General features: G+C 39.0%; 1 protein-coding gene across 1 annotated transcript in view; it reads right to left on the bottom strand.

Annotated features, from left to right (window-relative positions):
- Positions 1-7071: 7071 nt before the first annotated feature.
- ZPLD1 (zona pellucida like domain containing 1) overlaps positions 7072-24694 on the bottom strand; it is a 45047-nt gene continuing 27424 nt past the window's right edge. Inside the window, exons 5-12 of the mRNA XM_034790416.1 lie at positions 24018-24199; positions 23265-23337; positions 19717-19814; positions 17465-17545; positions 15797-15968; positions 13840-13948; positions 10374-10403; positions 7072-9011 (exon numbers count right to left, since the gene is read on the bottom strand). Coding sequence (XP_034646307.1) covers positions 8836-9011; positions 10374-10403; positions 13840-13948; positions 15797-15968; positions 17465-17545; positions 19717-19814; positions 23265-23337; positions 24018-24199 — 921 coding nt within the window. The 3' untranslated portion in view covers positions 7072-8835. The remainder of the gene's footprint in view (positions 9012-10373; positions 10404-13839; positions 13949-15796; positions 15969-17464; positions 17546-19716; positions 19815-23264; positions 23338-24017; positions 24200-24694) is intronic.

Raw genomic sequence — 24694 nt, 5'->3', positions numbered from 1 at the left:
CCTATTTACTGAGGTTTATAGCGTGGCGATTTTGAGGCAAATTTTCATGGGGATGGCAAAAGGCACATTCCTGGCACCAGTGTGACCACCCTCCCAACTTGCAAACCCTTTCTCCAGCACATAGAAGCACTAGAACTTCTCAACAAAACAGTAAGAATCTTTCTAACATGGACAAAACAATGTATTTCCCCTTAATCTTATTCTCAGAAATGGCTGAGCTGTTTTAGTTAAAACAAAAAACCCGTGTGAAGCAGAAGTCCAGCATGGAAATTTTAGCCGAAATAAAGTCTGGCAAAAGCGAAAGCAGCACTACCAGGTCCTACCTATAATAAAAAGTCAACATTTACCAGCAGTTGTCAGACCACTTATTTCAAAGTCTGTTAGGAATACTGTATTATCTCACTGTTACTACTGTTTGGTAACTGTTGGCATATGTTCCCTTTTTAATGGTGGTTGCTGTATATCACTCATGCAGGTGAAGCTTAAGGAATTCATGAAGCACTTTCAGATCCTCTTATGAAAAGTGCTAAGCAAATACAATATATTATTGTAGAGTTCATGCCCCTATCTCAAGCAGATAGTTAAATTATAGACAAAGCTATTGTTAAGACAGTTCTATGCTATAGGCTTGTTTTCTACTTGCCCTAGAACATTATCCACAATAAAATCTTTCTGATTGAGACTGCAACCACAAGTTTGGACAGGTGGAAATATACATTTGTCTTCATTTAGCAAGCTTAACGTAATTAAAGACTCCCAGCCCCAGCAGCATTAGGTGATTAACCAATCAATATACCAATACCATTCTCTACAAATATTGATAATCAGTTTTCCCATAGTTTCCTGTGGTTTTTAAAACGCTGCAAAAACAATGAGGCATATCCTGGTGTGCATCTGATCTGCACTGAGGGCAGGCTGCTTAGATTTCACCTTTGCACTCTTCTGAGCCTGCTGAAGCCTCCATGTGAGGCTGGCCTCCCTGATACAGACCAGCCTCCTCTACTTCATCCCAGCCATAAACTGCTTCAAGAAGCTGAAGCCACAGCCAAGAGTGGACATGGAGTTGCAATATAATTTAGCAGCTGTTCCAGCAACCACTGATGTTGGAGGATAGTGGCTCCTGTTCATGACACGGGGTATTAACCTTTGTAAGCCAGATGCCCAGCTGAATCTCTTCCCTGGAATCCAGAGTGTCGGACCTTTTTCTACAGTTCCTGAGGCAGTTTATACTAAATGTATCATGCTTTCTCACAACCCAATCCCATGGTCTTTTTATTCCATTCTTCTCACTGATGGGCTGTGTATTTACTTTAAGTCAGAGAACACAGACACTCAGAAAGGTTATTGTTTAGTGACTTCCCCTTCAGTTTATGTACCCATATTTGCATAGTTTAGATGCATTCCCACAAGTTCAGAGTTAGAGCTGGACACAGCTGAGTTTTTGGTTCTCTGGCCATTCCAAAACAAATTGGTTTGAGTCAACCCACATCTGAAAATACAAAAAAAAATAAAAATTGGCAAACCAAAAAAATCCATTTGGGGGCAAACAAAACACACCCTTCAACCCAAAATATTTTGGGGGGCATTTTTAAAGGGCTAGATTCACAAAACAGTTGGAGGAAGATGAGGTGCTGCCACCACCACCCTCATAACTTTTAGCCAAGTGGTTAGGATGTGGGAGACTCATGCTCAATTCCCTGCTCTGCCTGGTGTGCAGAAGGGATCTGAACTTGGGTCACTCACCTCTTTAGAAAGGGCCTTAATCGCTGAGGTATGGGACATTCTGGGGTGAGGTTCTCTCACTCTCTCCTGTTGAAGCTGTTCCACTTTTTATGAATTATTAAGTAGTCAATGGAGCAGGAGCTTCCCCGCTTCCAGGTGAGTGCCCTAATGAACCAGCAAGCTATAGAGTCCTTCTCGGTCTCTTTCCCTGGCCCAGTAACTATGAATTGCCACTATGAATGTTAACTACTGTCTAGAACTACCTATTATCACATTGAAGAATCCAGCTCACTGAACCACCCAGCTGTTTAATTAGACAAATTCCTCCTCAATTCACCACTGATGACTTCACAGAAAACTTATATATGCTCCTTGAAGCAGGACCGTGCAAACAGATGTTACTGCCTGCTAAGAATTATGAGCCTGACAACATGACAACAAGCATAGGAACAACATTTTGGTTTTGAATGAAGAGACATGAGATAAAAGAAATTCTCTCATGTGCTGAGGAAAAAGCACTTGCAAAATCTGACTGTGTGATCCATTTTAAATAGCAGAGGTGGATGTCATGCAGATTCTTAACAGTGAGAGGAAATGGCTCTGTAAGACATCGATGTGAGTGTCGTGAGTCTGATGCACATGCTATATTCTTGGGGATATCCTTAGGCACAATCTTTCTGAAAAAAAGTTTCATTTATGTGCAAAATATGGAAATTAAGAACAGAAAACCTCAGAGAACTGTTTTTAGAGATAAATAAAAAAAGATGTATGCAGAGATGCTACCTTCTGCTTCTTGTATTCAAGAAAAAGCCATCTTAGTCACAGTGTTAGTCAAATCAAAACACATAAGAATGGCCATACCTATCCCCCCAGGAACTTATCTAATTCTTTTTTAGAACCCAGTTATACTTTTGGCCTTCACAACATCCCCAGGCAACAAGCTCCATAGGTGGACTGTGCGTTGTGTGAAGAAATACTTCCTTATGTTAGTTTTAAACCTGATGCCTATTAATTTCATTGGGTGACCCCTTGTTCTTGTGTTATGTGAAGGGGTAAATAACACTTCCTTATTCACTTTCTCCACACCATTCATGATTTTATAGACCTCTATCATATTCCCCCCTTAGCAGTCTCTTTTCTAAGGTGAAGTGTCCCACTCTTTTTAATCTCTCCTCATACGGAAGCTATTCCATATCCCCTAATCATTTTTGTTGCCCTTCCCTGCACCTTTTCCAATGCTAATACATCTTTTAATACAGATAATTTAGGCCTTTTCTGGTTTGCAAATCAATTGCAAAACATTCCTGATTTCTACTAATGTATTTGCTGTTTGTAAACAAGGCTTGTTAATTCAACTCTGGACCTGTCTGTGAAGTCATTTAAACAAACACTGACTATTCGGTCCAGGATTCAGTGTCTCACCTTTTCCCACACCTCATCTGTCCCAAATTCTTCTACTCTGCCAGCTCTAAAGCAATCTGTCTTCAGCCCCATGATAGGGCATTGGGGGGAAATAAAGAATGCATCCAGAGCTGGGCTGTGTGTTTGCAGAGGGAGACAGGAGAATAGTGGATGTAGGCTTTCCATTAAATCAGAAGGTGGTTTATGTAAAATGCCCCAGGCCAGGGGCTGCTAAAGAAAAGCTTCATCCTAATTTATCACAAAGCAGTTCACATATCACACCAGGCAGCCTTAAAGTATACCACGAGCATTTCAACCCAGGCCTAGGACCCAGAGGTCCTCTGCAGCTGTAAATCTGTATCTGGGCGCTGATCGAGCCCTATTCATAAGCATCCACCATATGGCTCAGATGAATAATGTTCATACAATATGGTTTCATGAACTGTTCAATTTGTGGAGAGAGTTTCCTAATCATATAAATAGCATCTTTTTTTTTTTTAACTCATACTGGAGTGTACACGATTTCATTGCTGACTGTAGCCCAAAGTCACAGAAGGTATTGGAGTCGCACACATTTTCACAAATAGCACTCATACAAATAAAGAGCATGACCCCATGAATACCAATGTATATAACTGGGGAAATTTAGTCACATACATTTGTAGATCTGTCTTCCCCCAACAAAATGTATCACCTCTGCTCTGAAGGCACTTGGAAAGATTTCAAGAGTCACTTACATAAGGAGTGGCAGGAATCTGCGAACGATTGAGAACTTTCCTTAGTTTAATATTTGTGCTCCTCTACCCTGTTTGTCCTCCAGGTGAGGAGATCTTATAGGCTAGAGTATCATCTAATCACTTGAGTATCTATGGTACCCGCTTGTGGAATACCCTGGTACACTAGAGATACGAAAGGCAGCCGTCAGAAACATTGTCTGCCAAACCGAGTGGGAAATGTGATATACCCTGATCCAGGGGCTATTTGCCAAAATCAGCTGAAATATATTAGCAGCTTGGATGTGTTAACTCCAGCTGGTTATGCTATTTATTTCTTCCAAAATAGGGAGTCAAAAGTACTCAACTCTCTATAGCTTTATTAAGTTCCTTTGGATCTAGACCAACCCTCAGAATCTTCTGTAGCTATTCTACCAACCACCAATCAATTGGTTCATTGACTTTATAGCTTTTTAAGATCACCAGCTTGTAAGGTGGATTTAGGTTCACCAGGAGTATTTTAATAGCTGGAGTTACCCTGTGGGTCTACAGAAATATCATGTGCATCCATTATACAACCAGTTTTATTAGCACAGCTAAACATTCTTCTAGTCTATTATTTTCACATAAATCCCATTATGTGTGATGAGGCTGAGATTTCACACCCCAAAAAAGTCACAAAATCAGATGACCTTATAGTGCTTTTCTAATTTATACCGGCCCCATTGTTTTTGAAAAATATGTCAAATACTTGGAATAATGGCAAATCTTATAGAAACTAACTTTAAAGGCTTGCTTTACAGGATTTGTGTTATTATGTACCAGGCTGTATGTATCTGATGTACTTCCACTAAGGTTACTGATACCACTGCTTGGTGCTCTCATGACATTACATGCATAAAGGTCATACATATTTTAAGGACATTGCTTCCATAAGCTATGTGTAGCATTAGTATAGAAGGATGCGATCAACAAAATGTGCATTAATAAGACTTACCTCTTCTGGTTATTTTTATCTCCAATGGACAAGTGCGCTCCCAAGAAGTGGGCAAGTGTGCTCCCATGCTATGGTATGCAAAATAAATAAATAAACATCCAATGCCAGATCAATACATTACAATAATAGTTTTGCATTGTTATATATCACTTGTCACCTGTAGATCACCAAGTGTTTTACAAATGGGGTAGGTATTATCCCATTTGACAGATCAGGAAACTGAGGCACAAAGCAGTTAAGTGCCTTGCCCATCAATAGGACCTTCAATAACAGAACCCAGGTTTGACTCCCAGCCTGGTACCTTATTCACTAGGAACTTGATCATTTCCCCACTGACATGCATGGTGCAGTCGTTAGAACATAAAGCATTTTTCACTCACATAGCAGAACATACAACACAGGGCAATAGTTTTTTGGGGGGAGGTTAAATCTGATATTGGAAAATTTAACTAACTTGTCATCTACTAAGCTGAATACTTTTTACATGTAACTTTGTTGTACTATAGCAGCAGCACAATACCAGTGTGTGGCTCCTTGTTAACTACACCGGACCCTCGCTGGAACGTGGGACTTGGGATCCATGCGCAGTACCGCATTAATGCGGGGACCATGTTATAGTGGGGACCACGTTAAAATGAATTGCAATTAAAGTAATTACATTTGGGATCCATGGCCGCGACCACGTTATATGCGAATTCCAGCTATATAGACGTGCGTTCTAGCAAGGGTCCGGTGTATTATAATTGATTTCTATTTTCAACTATTCCTTTACAATACTTCCCTTCAAGAGTTGAGATGGACTCAAAAATATAACAAATGTATTGAACTGATCACGGGTTATGCTTTGAATTTTTGCCCCCACCAATAACAACAACTACTGTTTTTCAGTGGTGTTACCTGAATCATAAGAGAATGCTTAAAGGACTGGAAAATATGCCTTATGGTGAAAGACTCAAGAAGCTCAATCTATTTAGTTTATCAAAGAGAAAAGATTAAAGGGTGACTTGATCACAATCGGAACCCTGATGTGGTCCTCAGGCCAAAAAGTTTGCCCACCCCTGGCCTAGGTTATACAGGAAGTCTAATTAAACGATCACAGTGGTTTCTTTTGGCCTTAAAAAAAATAAATCTATGAATCATAAGCCTTTAAATCTGAATCTCACTCATTTCCAGATGCAAATCTCCAGTTTCTCCCTGCTTCTCTTAGATTCACTATGACTATCTGATGTTTGTTTAGATTAAGTCATAGTTAGAGCTCAACCAGTAAAATTATTTTTTGATTTAGTGACAGAACCAAAATATCTGAAAAAATAATATTTCAGGTTGCTCTGAAACAATCTCTCTTTTTCTTTCTAAAACAAAAACAAACCATAAAAATTTGTTTTTGGGTTGAACAAAACATTGAATTCTGCCCAAAACTAAATGTTTCACTCTGAGGTGGTTTTTTACCACTTTTTTTTTCAATTAAAATCTAGCTAAATTTCAAAACAAGAAGTCAAAATATTTCATTTTTAATATATAAAAATGAACATTTTGACTTTTTTGCATTTCCCCCCACACACTTTTCAGCAGAAATTATTAGCTGAATTGATCAGAATTCATGAACAGTTTGCATTTTTAGGCAAATAAACTATTCAAGCAAAAAAACAAAACAAAAAATTCACCCAGCTCTAGTCACAATACAAGAAATTTACTTAAACATGTGATCCTAATTTTCACCTCTGTAGGATGAAGTATTTTAATTTGAAACAGAATCAAGACAATAACCATAGACGACTGGTACCTCCCCATATTGGGGGGAAACAATCTAAAGGGGAGGACATGTGACCGCTCACGTGCCTCCTCTGCCCAGTGACCTCACTGCCCTGTGCCCATCCCCCCATGCTCTCCTCACCCACATTACCTGCAGGGGGGTTCCAGCCGTCTCTCCCTGTGCCTCCTCCCTGCACGTTCGTCTGCTCTCCCTGGCAAGTGGGAAGGGAATGGGACAAATCCGCTTCTGCCTGAGAGAACCTGGCGGGGAGGTAGTGGCGGCCCTCTCCCTGCCCAAGCTCAGCTGCTGGGGACAGGGGCAGAGCATGCCGGGGGAAGGAGCAGGGAGAGGACAGAGCCCCTTTCCCTCCCCACTCCCAACAGGCCAATCAGGGGGGTGGCGGTACTTGACCCCCACATGCCTCCTCCTATGTGTTGCCTCTAAGAAAGACATTCAGACAAATATTTCTTCTGATATTTCTTCAGTTTATTTTATTAAACAATCATGTTTTACATGTCATCAGACCTAACCCCTGAAGTGCAAAAAATTGTTTCTGAGGTATTAAGACTGGAGGAAAACATCCACGGTGTTGTAAAAGATCCTACACTACAACAGGCTGGATAATTTCTGAACAGGCCTTTATACAGCATTGTCTAGATCAGAGAAGAGTGATATGACATGTCTGTATTGGCATTTAGTCTTGAGATTCAGAGACCCCTGAACATTAACCACTTGTGTCACATCCTAGAAAGCAGAAACATCATTAATATGGGGAAGAGTGATAAATAACAATGAGGTGCTGCTGAGCCAAAATATGTACAGTACATGGTAAGTGAAGTTAAGAATTTACTTACTGATCTTAGACCCAAATCCTAACTGCTTAGCAATCAAATTAATATATATACTGTATCTAGCACTGCCTCCCTTGTTATCAGTACCAATATCCTCTTCCAGATTCCTGGATAGATGTACCTAAATTCCTATTCATAGACAGCTATTGAAAGAGACACATGATCATTCACACTTAATTCAGATGATCTGAGGTTTATCAGATTAGCTGGAGCTGAGAATCTGGTAAGGCACATGGCCTGTTCTTGCAAGGCTTTCCCCCAAACAGGGAGGAAGTCTAGTTCATAGGGGAAACAGCCAAAGGGAAGCATCACTCTGTGGAAAGTTCTGTGTGGAAGGACCACCTTCTTTTTTGAACTGTGCAACTTATGTGACAGAATTGGTCCTTTTAAATTACGTCAGTGGGGTTTTTGCTCAAACTGCAGAATTTGGCCCAAAATCATCCTTTTGGCTGGACAAGCGTTGCGGTTTTTTGTTGTTGTTTGGGGGTGGGAGGGGTTTTAGAAATAAAGAAATAAATTCTTTTCACCCTAGCACGTCCATGAGAGCAGAGTTTAACTCAAGGCAATAGCAGTGCTGACTGCATCTAAGTAAGGCTTAGCAAAAATTGAACAACTGATGATGCAGGCAAGCTCCCATTAAAGTTGTCAAAGACTTCCCTGTGAGAGTTTTTTGTCTCAATGAATGACAGGATTGTGTCCTAGGAACGGCTTTGAATTTTCAGCACTAAACAATTTGACAAACAGATACCATGCCAAATTTTGACTCGACTTACACTGTGTGCAATCCCACTGAATTCAATGGAATTAGAAGACAGAACAGACTTCTGCCCACTGTGTCATATGATCCCATTTCCACATGAATGATAATCACTGTCCACTTATTTTGATTCTTTCTGCAGTTATTTTTAGTCCAGATAGAAAATAAAAATGTAGGTTCTGAGCTACAATAATTTGCTCGATAAGTTCCCACAATAAAGTGGGTAAATACAGAAAAAAGGTAAAAGTGGAGGCAGTCTTTATCAAAAGCAGTGGTTAAACATGAATGTGGCAGGTTGGCCAGGCCTGGTTTAATAATGATGTATTTAAAGGTGTTTTATCTTAAGCATCTTTAAATTTTAAGACCCCAGTTGGAAGTAGGACACCAATTTTATTGTCAGTACACCCACAGGCAAAATGTTCAATAGTCTGATCACAAACACAAATGAGAGGAATTACGTAGGATTCTTGCCATCACTATGACTGTTCAGCTATACAATAAAGTCTATAACACTACAAATAAGACTAGCTGAAGTTTGATACAGGCAGAATGTTGCCTTGGTAAATTTATAACGAAGTATATTTCATGGACAACGAAGGCAATCCCCCACCCCCAAAACAAGTGCAAATTAATTGTTCCTATTAGTTGAAAACTGGGTTTCGTACGCCACCCAAAACTGAGCTGCTGGGCCATTTCCTGCGCAGGAGGGTGAGGGAACATACAAAAAAGAAAATGCTCATAATCCCTAGAATGACTATTCCTGAAATCAGTGCACTGGTGACTGAGTTCAGCTGGAAAGGTGGTCCATTTGGATGAGCTGCAAGAGAAAAAAAAGGTTCAGAAAGGTCTCATCAGAATCTCTCTCTGCAGAGCTGCGTCTTCTGCCCCAATGCCTTTATATAAAAAAATTACAGTTAACAGGCTGATACTGAACTGCACATTAAGTCTATCTAATGTATTTAGGGAGTGGCTGCAGGTGCATAGCTCCTTCACATACACACTCACAGTGATGGTGTGTGTGTGTGTGTGTGTGTGTGTGTGTGTGTAAGACAAGATGACAATATTTAACGCATAAGCTAACCTGAACTCCATACTCAGGTGTGCAAGATGTCAGCTGACAGGAACACTAAATCTTTCTATTTAATGCCAGCTTTCTGTTATACATGAATTTTATTATGGAGGAGGAACCTTAACAGGCTTCTGGAGTCCCCACCATTCAAATGTATTGGAGGAAGGGAGAACTGGGGGAGGGGAGGGGTTCTCTCCCAGTTGCCTTTGGCTTCATGAGGGATAGCAGCTGAATTTTGTTACATGGTTCCATAGTAAATATTGACAAAGAGTGATCAGCCAGACAACAGTAACAGAGAAACCAGGAACACACTACAGATTTATTTCTCCACCCAAAAGAATTCCAGGTGATCAGGAGGAGGAGCACTCTGACAATTTGAAGACCTCCTCTCCCCTATACTACCCCATTATTTTTCTATACAACCTACTTCCTCAACCACCAGAGCAGAAGCACTGGGATCTGTAACATAAGAATGTCCATACTGGGTCAGACCAAAGATCCATCTAGCCCAGTATCCTGTCTTCCGACAGTGACCAATGCCAGGTGCCCCAGAGGGAATGAAGAGAACAGGTAACCATCAAGTGATCCATCCCCTGCCGCCCTTTCCCATCTGCCTTACCACAGACCATTTGTGTGGTGCCTATGGTTACATCCAGGACAAAGGTCAGGGACTACAGGAGCTGAAACAGGATTCTTTTACCTTTTTGGGCTGTGAAGCCAGCCAGGTTAGGCTGCACCATAACGACCATTTTGTGGTTCAATTAATCTGTTGTAGGAAATGACTTTATTGCGTAAACCTGTCATTTTGCTTCTGGTAGTTGCACTGTTTCCTAATGTGCCATAGCAGCATAAATAGGGTTGCATTTGATTTGTAATTTCAGCTCCATAGTAGAGATTGGAATTTGCTAAACTGTTGGGCATATGAACTTAACTGAGCATTCCAGATTTACCAATTGCTTTCTTTAGAACACATTCATATTTTCTCGTTTTAAATTAATGGTAATAAGGAAAACTTCAACACATAGCTGAATCCAAATGGTTTACCTACCCATTAGTGTAGCACTCCTGTAATACCCCTGTTTTGTGTTTTTCTTATTCTGATTAACTTACCTAGCTGTGAATTGTTGGTTGGTGTCTCATCTGTATAAAAATATAAAAATGGAGCTATTATATTTTAGAGACATCAATATCTGCATCTTCTCTGCACTCCCACTAAAACCAGACAAAACTAAAGTTAGGACTATCCTAAAACTCAGCAACTGTGTTGGAAACGGTGGCTTGTCACAATCAATGTCTCTGATCAAGTCAGGCTAGGAACATTAACTATAAGGAACTTCCTAATTTTTCCTGTGAAGATATTGGTCTTATGCACCACTTACTACTCTGCAAAAAAAAAAAATTATTCAAGGTCCAGTTATCTTAACATGTTGCTAATTCTCTTATGTCCTATTTCATAAAAATATGACCCAAAACAATGCAGCAGGAACTACTTCTTCTCACCATTTGCTGTATTAGGGGAAAGGATCGCTGCAATGGTGGAGGTACTTTATCTTCGTTTCTTCACGGAAATCTGTGACTACAAAGCATTAGAAAACTTCTCCTCCTCCACACATACTTTTTTCTTAACAGGAGCACAGAAGTATGAGTTTACGTTTTTAGGGAGCCGTTTAAGTTTTTTCCCTAATTTTCACTTACTCCCCATTGTCAGTCTTGAAACTAAATATCTTATCTTTGTTTGTTTTTGCTTTTCTGTTTGCAAGCCTCAATCACAGCTCAAAAGTACATTTATTTCAAGGACTTGAATTTATTTTTAACTTGGACATACAAAGGCTACCATTATTTTTAACACTTTTGCCTTCACAAGTAGATAATTATTTTGTTTCCATACGCAAAGAGAAACCCATGTATTTTGTCTAAAATGACTCATTATAGATAAACAAACAAGTGCAAGGTCTCTGTGAAAGGGCACAGTGTTAGAATGGCTTAAAACATACATGAGTGAGACAGGATTGCTGCTGTTTGTGACTATCTAGGTTTCTATATGGCTCCTCATAACCGTAATACCTGACAGCCCTACAATCATTAATAGTTTTTAGCCTCAAGGTAGGGAAGTACCATTCCCCACATTTCACAAAAGGGGAACTGAGGCACAAGGTAGATTGAGTTGCCCAAATTCATGCTGGAAACTTGTGGCAGTCAGGAACTGAACCCAGGCCTCCCAAGTCATAGTCCAGTGCTTCATAGACCCAACTATCTTTCCTACCTCTGCAACCTAAAAGCCAGAAATAAAAGTAAAATTGTCCTCTATATATTCCATAACATGTTTGAATTCCAGTTCTGAAACAGATGACAATTGCAAAATGATTATTTAAGAACATAAGAATAGCCATACTGGGTCAGAACAAAGGTCAATCCAGCACAGTATCCTGGCTGCCAACAGTGGCCAATGCCAGGTGCCCCAGAGGGAGTGAACCTAACAGGTAATGATCAAGTGATCTCTCTCCTGCCATCCATCTCCACCCTCTGACAAATAGAGGCTCGGGACACCATTCCTTGCCCATCCTGACTAATAGCCATTAATGGACTTAACCTCCATGAATTTATCTAGTTCTCTTTTAAACCCTGTTATAGTCCTAGCCTTCACAACCTCCTCAGTCAAGGAGTTCCACAGGTTGACTGCGCTGTGTGAAGAAGAACTTCCTTTTATTTGTTTTAAACCTGCTGCCCATTAATTTCATTTGGTGGCCGCTAGTTCTTATATTATGGGAACAAGTAAATAACTTTTCCTTATTCACTTTCTCCACATCACTCATGATTTTATATATCTCTATCATATCCCCCCTTAGTCTCCTCTATTTCCCCTTTTCATATCTATTCATGGCTAAACTAGAGCTAAGCAAAGAATTTTCAACAATCTTGTATTTAAAGAATTTAGCCACCTCTTCTGCTCATGGAATATCCATGAACTTTTTGTGGTTTACTTGAATGTATTCAATATCCAAAGGCAACTGATTAATATTTTTCTATTTTTGTAAACTCTATAGATTGATCCCAAATATTTGAAATTTGAGCTGTATTGCTTATGACTGCTCAGATAAATCCTGCCATATTGTTTCTATTCCCTGATTGAATGATCAAATAACTGCAAATCTGAAATTCAGTTTCCTGATGCTTGCAACTCTGAAATTAGTTTTCCCCAGATATTTTTAAACTGAGTGAACGTTCATGAAAAGTGAACTCAAAAGGGCCATGAGCATGGCTGAAGTAAATGCCTTATCTACTTCAAATATGTGCAGAATTTTTTGGCATTATTCATCCAATTCTACTAAAAAAAAAACCTTTTCTAACCAGGCACATACAAAAAAAACTGAATACATTCTCAATTTTCTATGTGCAAATTTCTCTTCTTGCACATGTCCATGCATCCACCACTGCATAGCAAAAGGAGACAATTTAGTCCTAAGGTCCTAATAATTCTTTTCCCTCTGTGGAATCACATTCTGCTCTCAGTTTCATTGGTTTCAATCCAGATTGACTCCACTGAAACCATTGACCCAATGACAGTTACTTACATGCATCTGACAGCAGAATTTGGCTCAAAATATTTTATCTTTACTAGTTACCACAGGTATTCACAAAATGAATGCTTCTCAGAAATTCCAAGATGTATTTGAAACACTCTAACATTCTAGGAGAACAGAAATCAGTGGAATTACACTCTGGATAGGTAGCAGTTTAAGTGAGAACAGAATCTGGGCAATCGTCTTTAAATTGAAAACCTGAACTGTTTGCCTCAGGCTCTCTTTACAGCTGAAAGCTGAGCAAAAAGTACATTACCAACGCAAGTCATAGTTAATGTCATTAAAGTTACATCTACCCTGCAAAAAAATGGTGTGTTCTTTACTCGGCTTATCTAAATTGGGTTAAAATAGCAGTGAACGCACAGCCACTTGGGTTTTAACTCACGTTAGCAGCCCTATAGGCTTTAATTCAAACTTTTAAAGTGAGTTAAGAACTAAGTTCCTGTGTCTTCACTGCTAACTTAAATCAAGTGAGCTAACCCTAGTTAAGAACACACCATTTTTTGCAGTGTAGACATACCCTAAGATGGAAGTGGAAGAGCCAGGCAAGGAGTAGTCAGTGTTAGAGTGGGTGTTCATTAGCTTCTAAACAATTTTTTCCATTTTGTGGCTTTCCCATCTTGAGCTGTGATTTTAAGCAAAATGAATCAGGCTCATTTTTTTCTTAGTTAGATGGGTGCACCTTCCATTATCTTCAATGGAAGCTGAATTTGTATGACCAATAAGAATTTAGCCTGTTGAGTTTAGGTGTTTAAGGTGGCCTCAGACAAATGCACGTAATCCACAATGACTTCATTAGGTGTTTTGAGTGCATATATGACCAAAACAATTGGCTCAGAACTTTTACATGAAAGTTTAGTCTAGCAGTAGGAATAGACCCAAATAAGTTAGCTGGGTTTTTTATTTGAGTCACTGCAAACTCTTATTAAACAGCAAAGAATTTCCTCGTGTTTTTTAAATTCCTGCAATATACAGAAAGGTTTGAGAATTCCTACCGCTCCTTGTAATGATGGGGCCAGCAGAGATTACAGCATTTCCAGAGGTGCTCTGAGCGCTCCAAGTTGTTCTCCTAACAGCATCTCTTCTTTCTCTGTTACTGCAAATCTGAGCGGTTAATCAAAACAATCACAGTTTCAGAGTGGAGTAGAATTATTGCCTTCCTGTGCTTCCATTTTTAATGCCAGCTCTTTTAAAAGTGATACTACAATTTTATTTCTTGTATGCATTCAATTACTTTGCAATAAAAAGAGATGCAATATCCCCTAAGAGTGCATGTTGTAAATGATTGGCTTCCAGTTGTATTTTGCCTCATTCATTTATGGAACTGCATTGCTCTCATGTACAATATCCATATTACAGTATAATAAACTTTTCAGTAATTAATTTACCAAGGCTTTGTTCATAGCCCCCATCCCAGCTGATGTTTATGTGCTAGACTAGGGACATACAAGATATGACAGTTGAGATCCTAGAAAACCCTTTAAGTTGTTGTTTTTTTAAGGGCAGTTATGTTGGATTACTCATATTCTGAACAATAGCATGAAGTTGGGTTGAAATTTTATTATTAGTTTTCATATTAGAATAGTCTCACATTGGAGTGTCTATAATCCATCCTTAATTCACCCTCCTCTCTTTCCCATCTACCATGGACACATATATCTTAGGGATGCAAACCATGCTGAGACCTAAAATCAATCATTCCAATTTGACTCTTTTCATATTTCATGTTTCAGGCCCGGATTCAGCAATGCACTCAAGCACATTCTTAACTTTAAGAACATGCTTTAAGTTCTTTGCTAAAGTGGGGCTTAGATGAGTAAATTTTTATATGGTTTTTCTATCAAACATTTTTAGTGGTCATGAAAGCTGCTGGACAGAGCTGTGCGGGAACCAGAATTTCCATTTCATGGGAAATTCTGCAATTTCAAAATTTGTTTAATTCCAAATTGCAATGAAAACAAAGAATTTTAAAATTTCCTACAAAACAAAATTAAAAAAAAATCATATCAGAACGTTTTCTTTTGATCGAATAGTTTTGTTTCCATTTCAACTTTTCATTTTTCTATTATAAAAAATATCTAAATGAAATGTTGTTTTCAACAATAAAAATCAAAATGGTCATTTCTAAAAATGTCAGATAGTTCTCACCTTATCAAAATTCCCCCCTCTTCCTCCTCCCCACACATTTTTTTTCCGAAATAAAATTTCATCAAAATAGACACATTCCCACAGGAAGTTTGAGTTTCAGTGGCATTTTCTGATGGAAAAAATGATCTATCAGAATATTTTTGACTAGCTCTACTGCCAGGTGAGGGGTATCAAAGACTCATAAACTCTACCCACTAAATAGGTATAGCAGGGGGAAGTGATCATGCAACATTTCCCCAAACACCCTATGAATGTTCTTTAACTTTGTTTTGTGGCGATCACATCTAGAAATGAGCGGATAGGTCAGTCTAAGGCTCAAACTTATTCTCTATCCTGAGCTTTCTATTGATGTTATTCCCAAGACACACTTATGGTTCCTTGTGATGCAAATAACCTTTTTCTAGGACCTATACTGAGACCACCAGCTCATTTTTCATAAACTATCTGAATGGCTTTCTGACAGTGGTCACCTTTGGTCTCTATCATCCGAGGCATGATTTGACCCAGAGACCTAAAGGTGAACACTCCTTATGCCAAGCCCAATTCCCCTGAGCTTTACAGTTCCCAGTGTTACGTCACACAATGGTGATGACATTGAAATGCCGCTCTTCATTTGTTGCATTCACATTCTCTAGAGACAGATGAAAAGTTCAAATTCTAGGTGTTGTCTTCATCTGCACAACCCAGATGCCCTCCACCTCCCCTATCCATCTGCAAATTACAGGTGTAGAATGGTCCTACAGTTCTGCTTCTGGCACAGCACAGATTCATAAAGATTATTGACAGAGCCCCCTCAAAACTTACAGGTGCAAGAAAGGGACAGTCATCCGTTCTGCACAGCTTTGTCACACAGTGGAGGAAGACTGTAGACATCTTCTGGTTCTTGTGCTTCACGAAGCGGAACACCTCAAAGGAAAACCGGCCCATCTGGCTCTTGCCATTCTCAATTACAGTGGTCTGTGGGTCCTTGTCACAGCTAATTGTTATAAAAGATTAAAACTGGGATGACCATGTGTACTTCTGATTTATAGCCCCTAACTGAGAATAAGGGACTATAAGTAACAAGATCAACGCTTAAGATCTGTGCAAAACAAGACAGCACCGTGATGTCCAAAATGGGCAGCTATGAGAGTCTCATGTTTGCTATAGTAGGTCAAGTGCTGAGATGGTACGGCAGTGAGCACTGCTCAGATGCACAGGCAGGCAGAGAATGACAATGAACAAAAGGTTCAAAGTCAGAATTACTCTTAGAAACACTAAAAAGGATCTGCGTTCAAGAATGCCACGTCTCCAATATTTTCTTTAGGTGATTCACTTGCCTTAGACTGTCTGGAACACACAGGATGTGAGATAACTAGCCCTGATCCTGCAGTGTTTACACCCGTTGACATTAGTGGGAGTTATGCCAGAGCACGATTTTGTCCCATTGCTTTTGCATTCTTAGCTAATGCAGATAGGGACCCAACAATACTGACAATTGGAAATCAAGCCTGCTTGACATTGTATGTATAAGGGCACTCTGTCAGAAACTGATCTGGCCCTTTAAGAGGGTTTAAGCTGAACCTGTGCCAGATTTGGCCTGCCTCCCTAGGTGGAGGCAATAAGTCCAGTCACCTGACAAGGAGTCAGGTGATTAGGAGATGGGCCTGCTGGTGGGGGATGAAAAGAGGAATCCTGGGACAAGAAAGAAGGCAACTGGTGGTGGCTGCTGAAAGGAGGGCCACTGTTGAAGCGGCCCACAAAGGGTATGTATATATATATATGTCTCTCTCACACACACTTCTTTAAAGCAGTACTGAATTGTGTATTTTGCAACGTCAAAACCAAAACTAAGGTAGCTCAGCTCCAGTTCCACTTAAATTCAAATTTACAAATAATTATGAGATCTGAAACAAAAAGTTATCAGGTAAGCTAATTTATATAGATAAGCACCTCTGAAAGAAGGTAGCAGCTCCATCAAGAGCCACTGATCTGATTTAATCTGTGGTGTTGCTGAGACACCAAGCTGCTCTTTGCTAGCCTTTTTAAGGTCCCAATTCAGGAAGTCATTGCCATTCAGGACAGCACTTAAGCTTGTGCTTAAGCACTTTCCTGAATCAGCACCTTAGACATGTCAGATGGTTATCATCTACCCATAGGGCATCCTCCCACTTGCTTGCCTTAAAATAAACATTAATACATACCCACTGAAATTTGAGTAGAAAGCCCCTGGTATGTGCACACAAAATGACTATTTCTACATCTACATTGGTGCACACAATTTTCATGTCTGTGCACACTTACCCAATATTTATGTCCACAAATAGCTAGGTAAGTGACTAATAAGTTATTTATGAGCTTAGACATTGGGCCATCCTTAAAAACCTCATGCCCGTCAAGAAATGTAGCATCACGCCATCATACAGAGGCTCATAATTGCACTCTTAAAAGGAGGGCATTTACATACAAATGCTGGATTTGCAAAGTACCTACCTAAAGAAGAGATCGTATCGAAGCTCATCATTGGGATTACCAGATGGAGTGGTGTAACAATAGTCCATCAAAACATTCCATCTGCATGAGGAGCAAGATAATTGTCAGAGAAAAAGATTTAAAAAAACCTGAGGTACAAGTTGATAGTACTAGCTGATGAACTGAACCTACACAGTTGTGTACAATTATGAGCCATGTATAGAATCCCTGCATTCTCACTGAGACCATTCTATGTCAGCATAATAGTTTTTATTTTTCTGCATTACTTACATTACTGCACAGTGCATGAATGATACTATTCAACCAACATGATTTTACACCCATCTGTTCCACAGTAAAGAAGTTGTTACAAATCAGTGGCCACATAGCACTTCAATGGGTATCACTTTGCTACACATCATCTCCACTAAGAATTTCATGGCAGCATTGGACAGGATTTACATCCTCATAAAAACAGCCATACTAGGTCAGACAAATAGTCCATCTAGCCCAGTATCCTGTCTTACAACAGTGGCCAATGCCAGGAGCTTCAGAGGGAAAGAACAGAACAGGTAATCATCAAATGATCCATCCCCTGTCGCCTATTCCCAGCTTCCGGCAAACAGAGGCTAGGGACACTTCAGAGCATGGTTTTGCATCCCTGCCCATCCTGGCTATTAGCCACTGATGGATGTACCCTCGAGGAACTTACCTAGTTCTTTTTTGAACCCTGCTATAGTCTCGGCCTTCACAACATCCTTTGGCAAAGAGTTTGAAAGGCTGACTGTGCGTTGTGTGAAGAAATATTTCCTTTTCTTTGTTTTAAACCTGCTGCCTATTAATTTAATTGGGTGACCCCCTAGTTCTTGTGTTATGAGAAGGAGTAAATAACACTTCCTTATTTACTTTCTCCACACCAGTCATGATTTTATATACCTCTATCTTATCCCTCCTTTTCCAAGTTGAAAAGTCCCAGTCTTTTTAATCTCTCCTCATTCAGAAGCTGTTCCATACCCCTAATCATTTTTGTTGCCCTTTTCTGTACCTTTTCCAATTCCAATGTATCTTTTTTGAGATATGATGACCACATCTGCACTCGGTATTCAACATGTGGGCATACGATGGATTTATATAGTGGCATTATGATATTTTCTGTCTTGTTATCTATCTCTTTCCTAATGATTCCAAACATTCTGTTCGATTTTTTGACTGCCACTGCACACTGAGTGGATGTTTTCAGAGAATTATCCACAATGACGCCAAGATCTCTTTCTTCGGTGCATAACAGCTAATTTAGACCCCCGTCATTTTGTATGTTGTTGAGATGATGTTTTCCAATGTGTATTACTTTGCATTTATCAACATTGAATTTCATCTGCCATTTTGTTGCCTAGTCACCCAGTTTTGTGAGATCTTTTTGTAACTCCTTGCAATCCATCTTAACTAGTTTTATATCATCTGAAAATTTTGTCACCTCACTGTTTACCCCTTTTTCCAGACCATTTATGAATATGTTGAATAGGACTGGTCCCAGTACAGACCCCTGGGGGACACCACTATTTACCTCTCTCCATTCTGGAAACTGACCATTTATTCCTACCCTGTTGTTTCCTTTGTTTCCTTCTCTTACAAAAGCCCAAGACTCCCTCCCTTGAGCTCAAGAAGAATCGTTGTTGATGATTACCAATAAAAGGTCTGTGACACATAACAAAACAGATCTGATTCTGTCCAACAGAGGGAAGTGATTCACCATTTCATTACTTGTAAATAGGCTTGGAAGTATTAGATTTTTATCAGTAAACATGGATTTAATCGTACAGACACAAACCTACAAAAAACATTTCTATCGATAATACTCAAAATGTACAGGTAGAAAAAGTAAGAAAATGCTGCTTGAGAACATATTAGAGGTTGATGTAAGGATATTTACTTTATATATTTTGACATGATGTTGACAGTTTGTATTTTAACAGTTATAAAGATTTCACTTTTTGAATCTCAATGTGTACTGTCATTAAATAATTGACTCTCCTATTGTCTGACACTCCCATAGTTTTCCACACCTGTAAAAATTTAAATTAATAAAAAGCAATGCTTGAAAATAATCAGTTATCCATCAAAATTATGTTTTAAATCAAATTCTACCAAGCGTCAATATAAAAGACTGTCCAAAAAAAAAACGAGCCATACAGAATTATAAATTTACGTGGTGATGGATGCTGCTCAAGAGCTGCAAAAATTAGAAAGGGAAGAAACAACATCTTTTACTGTACCTGCCATCTAGGTTGGTTGCTCGCACTGCTGCATATATTTTTGTTTTCAAAGGTAAACCTATACTGGGGATAACCAGCAGCTGGCTGTAGGTTGAGTCCTGGAAAAACAAACACACAGTTGCTGTAACACAATGGCAATCCCAACACCATGCAACACAAAAGCTTTTTTGGTCAGTTGGTTTAGTGGAAACAGCAGTGCTATCAAGTTTCGCACAGTTCAAGTTCAGAATATTAGAACAGATGTTTTGCTCTCCACAATGCAGCTTTAGTGGGAACTGACACGTTAAAAGTGTTGGGTAACAAAGAAAGATTGTATTAAAAAAATTCTCTCCTTTCAGAAGCTCCATTACCAAGCTAGTGTAAGTGTGTGTACAGAGAGAGAGAGAGAATCACAGCTTGTACAACGTTGTAAAATGAATATGGTGTGTCAGATTGTGACAGGGTGCTGTTAGCAGTTATAAACTGAGCTCTTTGGAAGCCAGCACCCTGGTCACTTAGAACACCCAGGGCACTGGGTATAGTTAGAGTAGCAGGGACTCAGGTCATTTGGATTTGGAAGGGTAAAAGGGATCACTTGCACCTGTAGAGAGCCTGATGAGCTAATGAGGTAATTAGCTCACCAGCTGGGTACTCCTGAGAAGAAATCAAGCCGTGTAAATCGTTGAGACAGGGAGCAGGAAGGGAGCATAACACCCACCATGTTGTGAAGTACCTGGAGTATAAACAATCAGAGACACTTGGTGGATGTACCCTGGAGCTCTGTGTATGCTGCTAAATTCACAAAGACGGCCTACCAGCCAGGGTTTCCAGGAGCTGAAGTAGGAACCCGTTCACAAAAGACATAATTTAGCAATACAAAACGCACTTAGGGGGGACATCATTTAATATATTGCAGATGAGCATTAGAAAGAGGGGATTGGTGGGGGAGGTTCAGCATATGGGAGAAAGATCTCTAGTGGGAGATGAGGATACCCAAGACTCAGTCCACATTTTCAAAAAGTCCTGCCTTGCACAAGCTGTGTCACAATAAAACTAGGATGGTGTAGCAGACACCAGAAAGTTTGGAAAATATAAAATTAAATGTGCAAAGCATGTGATTTTTCTAATGGAATGAAAAACAGAATTTATAACTTTCTATATACTTCACCCCTATGGAAGTGTCCTTTAGAATATTAAAGAGAAGGAGAGAAAACTAGCTATAGAACTTTTAAACCAGGTGGTAGAATTTGATAGCAGGGGTGTACTTCTCTGTTAAATTTGTAGGTTGGTTAAGAGAATCGGTAGAAAAGATCTCACTCTTATTATGTACTACAGATTTTTAGAGCAATTTCTATAGATCGCTATTGGTTTAGGCTGAGATTTTCAAAGGAGTCTAGAGACAGATCTTGTACTGCGATTGGGAGGGGTGACTGCAACATGTGTAGCTAAATTTGATCACGCTATCTTGCTAAATATAGCTGCTGCAGCATAGACTGTGGTATGGGCTAGTTGCCTGAGTATTTACCCAGGGACTAAGAAGGGATTGTACTTGGGCAGCTAGCCTGTGGCACTGCCTGTGCTGCCATGACAACAGTGCTATTTTCAGCAAACTAATTAGAGCAAAGCTAACTCAGTACCTGAGCTACACATGCTGCAGTCACACCCAAAGATTTACACATGGGTATCTAAATCCCTTAGGCTCCTTTGAAAATCCAAACCTTAATCTCTTTAGGTCTTTTCCATAATGGCTAGTTTTGTGGTTGCATCCAGAAATTTTGCAGATGGATTCACACCCGGCAAAGGCATGAAGTAGCACAACAGAACAAATGAAAACATCAACAAGTCGGGGGGTGGGGAAGAGAGGGATTTGAGGATAAGGAGTATAAACATTAGAGAAATAAAAAACAGCCTGTCTAAAGCATTCGAACATAGGTGTCTGAACTTAGGCACCTAAAAAGTAGCTTGATTTTCACAGCCACAGAGTCTTTGGGCGCTACAAATGCACCACACCTTTGACAAGCCGGACTCTTATATACTTAAATATGGCTTTAAATGTCTGGTTTTGGGGTCTGCATTTGTAAATGTTGGTCTTTAATAACAGGAGCAAAATATACTGTATAAATCATCTATGTACAAGTGCCTAAAAATAGTTACAATTGCTAAGATTATCTTAATACTTTTGTTTGGTTGCTTTTTCGTGCTTCTGTGAATTGCAGGATTTCTTCTAGGAGCATCTCACAAGATCAAAACCCAGAGTCAATTACCAATGATTTCATTTTTAATTATTTAAATACCTTGGATCTGACCTTATTGATCAGGCCCTTTAAGTTTGGTCACTTCATTTGGGGCATATTCTGGCATGATATTAATTCATGTTATTATTCTCTCACTGCAGAAACTATGAATGGCTCTTCCTAGCCACTATTCAATTCCTGTAATTTTGAGGAAGTTGGCTCTCTTTCCTTTTGACTACAAATGTATTTAAAAATGGGAGAAATATAATCTTCATTCTAACACATTTTAATCTGTTTTTAAGAACTCTGCTCTGCCAAATGACAAACTTACAAACATGAATTTAAAAAAATGCCTTTGGAAAATGTCCTGTTACAATATTTATAGCTCATTATATTCCAAGAAAAAAGCACTGACTTTTAAATCAGTTGCATGAATTACAACTCAGCATCACGATGACATGAATAATAAAGCGGGGAAAAAACAGATTCATAATTTACAAAAATGTTGCTTGATAGATTGAAAAATTGATATTTAAATCAGGTATTTATAATGTATGAATAAAAATTTTAATCAACAAAAAAGATTTCAGGGATTAATGTTGCTGTTATAAATAGAAGTCCACACATTTTTTACATTTTACTGTCGTTGTCCATATTTACATAATAAAAAGTTTATACAATGATGTATATTCAAACCAAATTATCTGAAAAAGTATGAGAGACGTGTCGGCTGTCAAAAGCTGTTATTAAAAATATTAACCCGTGCAGTATCCAAAGTACATGCAATAAAGCACCTGTATGGATGTATAGATTGGGGGGAAATCCTGCATACTTCACTCCTATTTAAAATGGTCAACATACTGGGACAAGGCTTGAATTTACATGTTTGTGAGAAACTTAACATATCAATATTGTTATAAGATTATATTTAGAATAGATATAATATGCAGGTACAATATGCAATAGATATGAATTCTAGTGCATCACTTATTATAATTTGTACTGCCATAGGGTCTGGAGGCCCTAATTGTTGATCAGGACCCCATTGCGCTAGGCGCTGTGCAAACGCAGAATAAAAGAAGAGAGATGGTAGGTCATTCAGGGCAGAAACTAAGAAGAGAGACAACAGGTACATTCCAAACAAAACAAAACAAAAAGGACAAGCACAAGATAATAATTAGATGAATGACAACTGTATGAAAGGCCTGCTTCCCTTCCGGGGAAAATAGAACATAATGAACACATAAGGAGCCTAATTCTGCTCTGTCAATGAGAGCTGCAGCCATGTAATTCAGAGAATATTCCATATAAATTGTTTACTAATTTTATACTTACGTTGTAAAGCAGCAAACTCAGAGTGCTGATAAATGTCCCATTGTTCTCTTTTACAGAAATAGCAGCTGATGACCTAAAAGAGATTTAGAAACCAGAAACTGTTTAAGGGTTTTGTTTGTTTGTTTGTTTTTGCTTGTGTTTTCCTATTTCAGTTCTTGAGACACATCATAAGGAGTGATTTTTTTAAGGTTTGTGTTAGAAGACTCTGAAAATAGGAATTTATAGTGGAGACAATGACAGGACCTTAACTTTACTGGAAGTAATGGAGGCTATTAAAAATATGAATCAGGCAAATAATTAACAGAAAGGCAAAATGGCATAAAAGAACCAGTTCTCCATGATGTAGTGTGTCTGCTCATTGAAAATGTGTTTCCTTGCACTACATATTCAAAGATTACCCTACACAAAAAAATTATATTGCATGGGAAATTTAAAATATGTATGCAGGTACTATTCGGTCTTAAAACCACATGCATTTAGAAGGCAAATTTTTATACTAGTCAGGCAACAAATTACAGTAGCTTTTGGTAAATTATTTTATTATACAGATCCTCTAGTAAACTTTTCTTCTTTCTTCAATCTCCCCTTTCGCCCTGCCACTTCTTCCCACAATCTTGGTTTTACTTTTTTCACCATCAGTACAAGAGCACGATTTTAGCACGAGATAAATGTTGGGGTGTGCAGATGCATGGAGACAGATACCCTCACCCTTATACATATAAATATATATGAATGAATGAAAAGCATACTTACGAAGCCAACTGTGTATTGTTGACCAAATATTCCAAGGGGTAGCTACAGCTAAATTTGTACAGAAGCCCTGGTAAGTAGCTGATAATCGTTGGTGGATCTGGCGTATCTATGTAGCCTGAAACATTACCTATCTGTACCACTGATACATTCCCATATGCATTGATGCCTGGAACGGAGGATACCTATTGAGGAAGGTATGAAAACAGACATTACCAGAAGATTAAGCACATAACAAGAGAGAGAGAGAGAGAGAAAAATACAAACACATTGAAAAATTCTGCCACTTTGAGCCCAATTCATCTTTGGTGTAACTTCCTTCAGTACATCAGGGATGAATTGGGCTTACTAAATCAGATTCTGTTTTCTATTTTACCTGCAGAGCCTGTAGTCAATTGGGATTACAGGGGTCTGATTGAATGCAAAATATGGCTCACCATAGCGCCTAAAACACAGATCTGGAATGTCCTGAGGTTCTATGAATAATTTTTCAGATGGGCATTTTCTCTGACCATTCCTGATGAATTCCCATGGATCACTGGGGGGTGGGGGAGGGGAGCTGAAGAAGCAGTTCTTTTCAGTTTGAAAGGTAACAAAATATTGGAGCTTTTAATACTTGAAAACAAAGTTATTTTACAAAGAATCCCACACACTGAAATGATGCGTGGCCACTACTGGTA

Source organism: Trachemys scripta, chromosome 1, assembly GCF_013100865.1.
Source record: "Trachemys scripta elegans isolate TJP31775 chromosome 1, CAS_Tse_1.0, whole genome shotgun sequence".
Classification (NCBI taxonomy): Eukaryota; Metazoa; Chordata; order Testudines; family Emydidae; genus Trachemys; species Trachemys scripta.
This window is presented reverse-complemented; position numbering and strand designations above follow the sequence as displayed.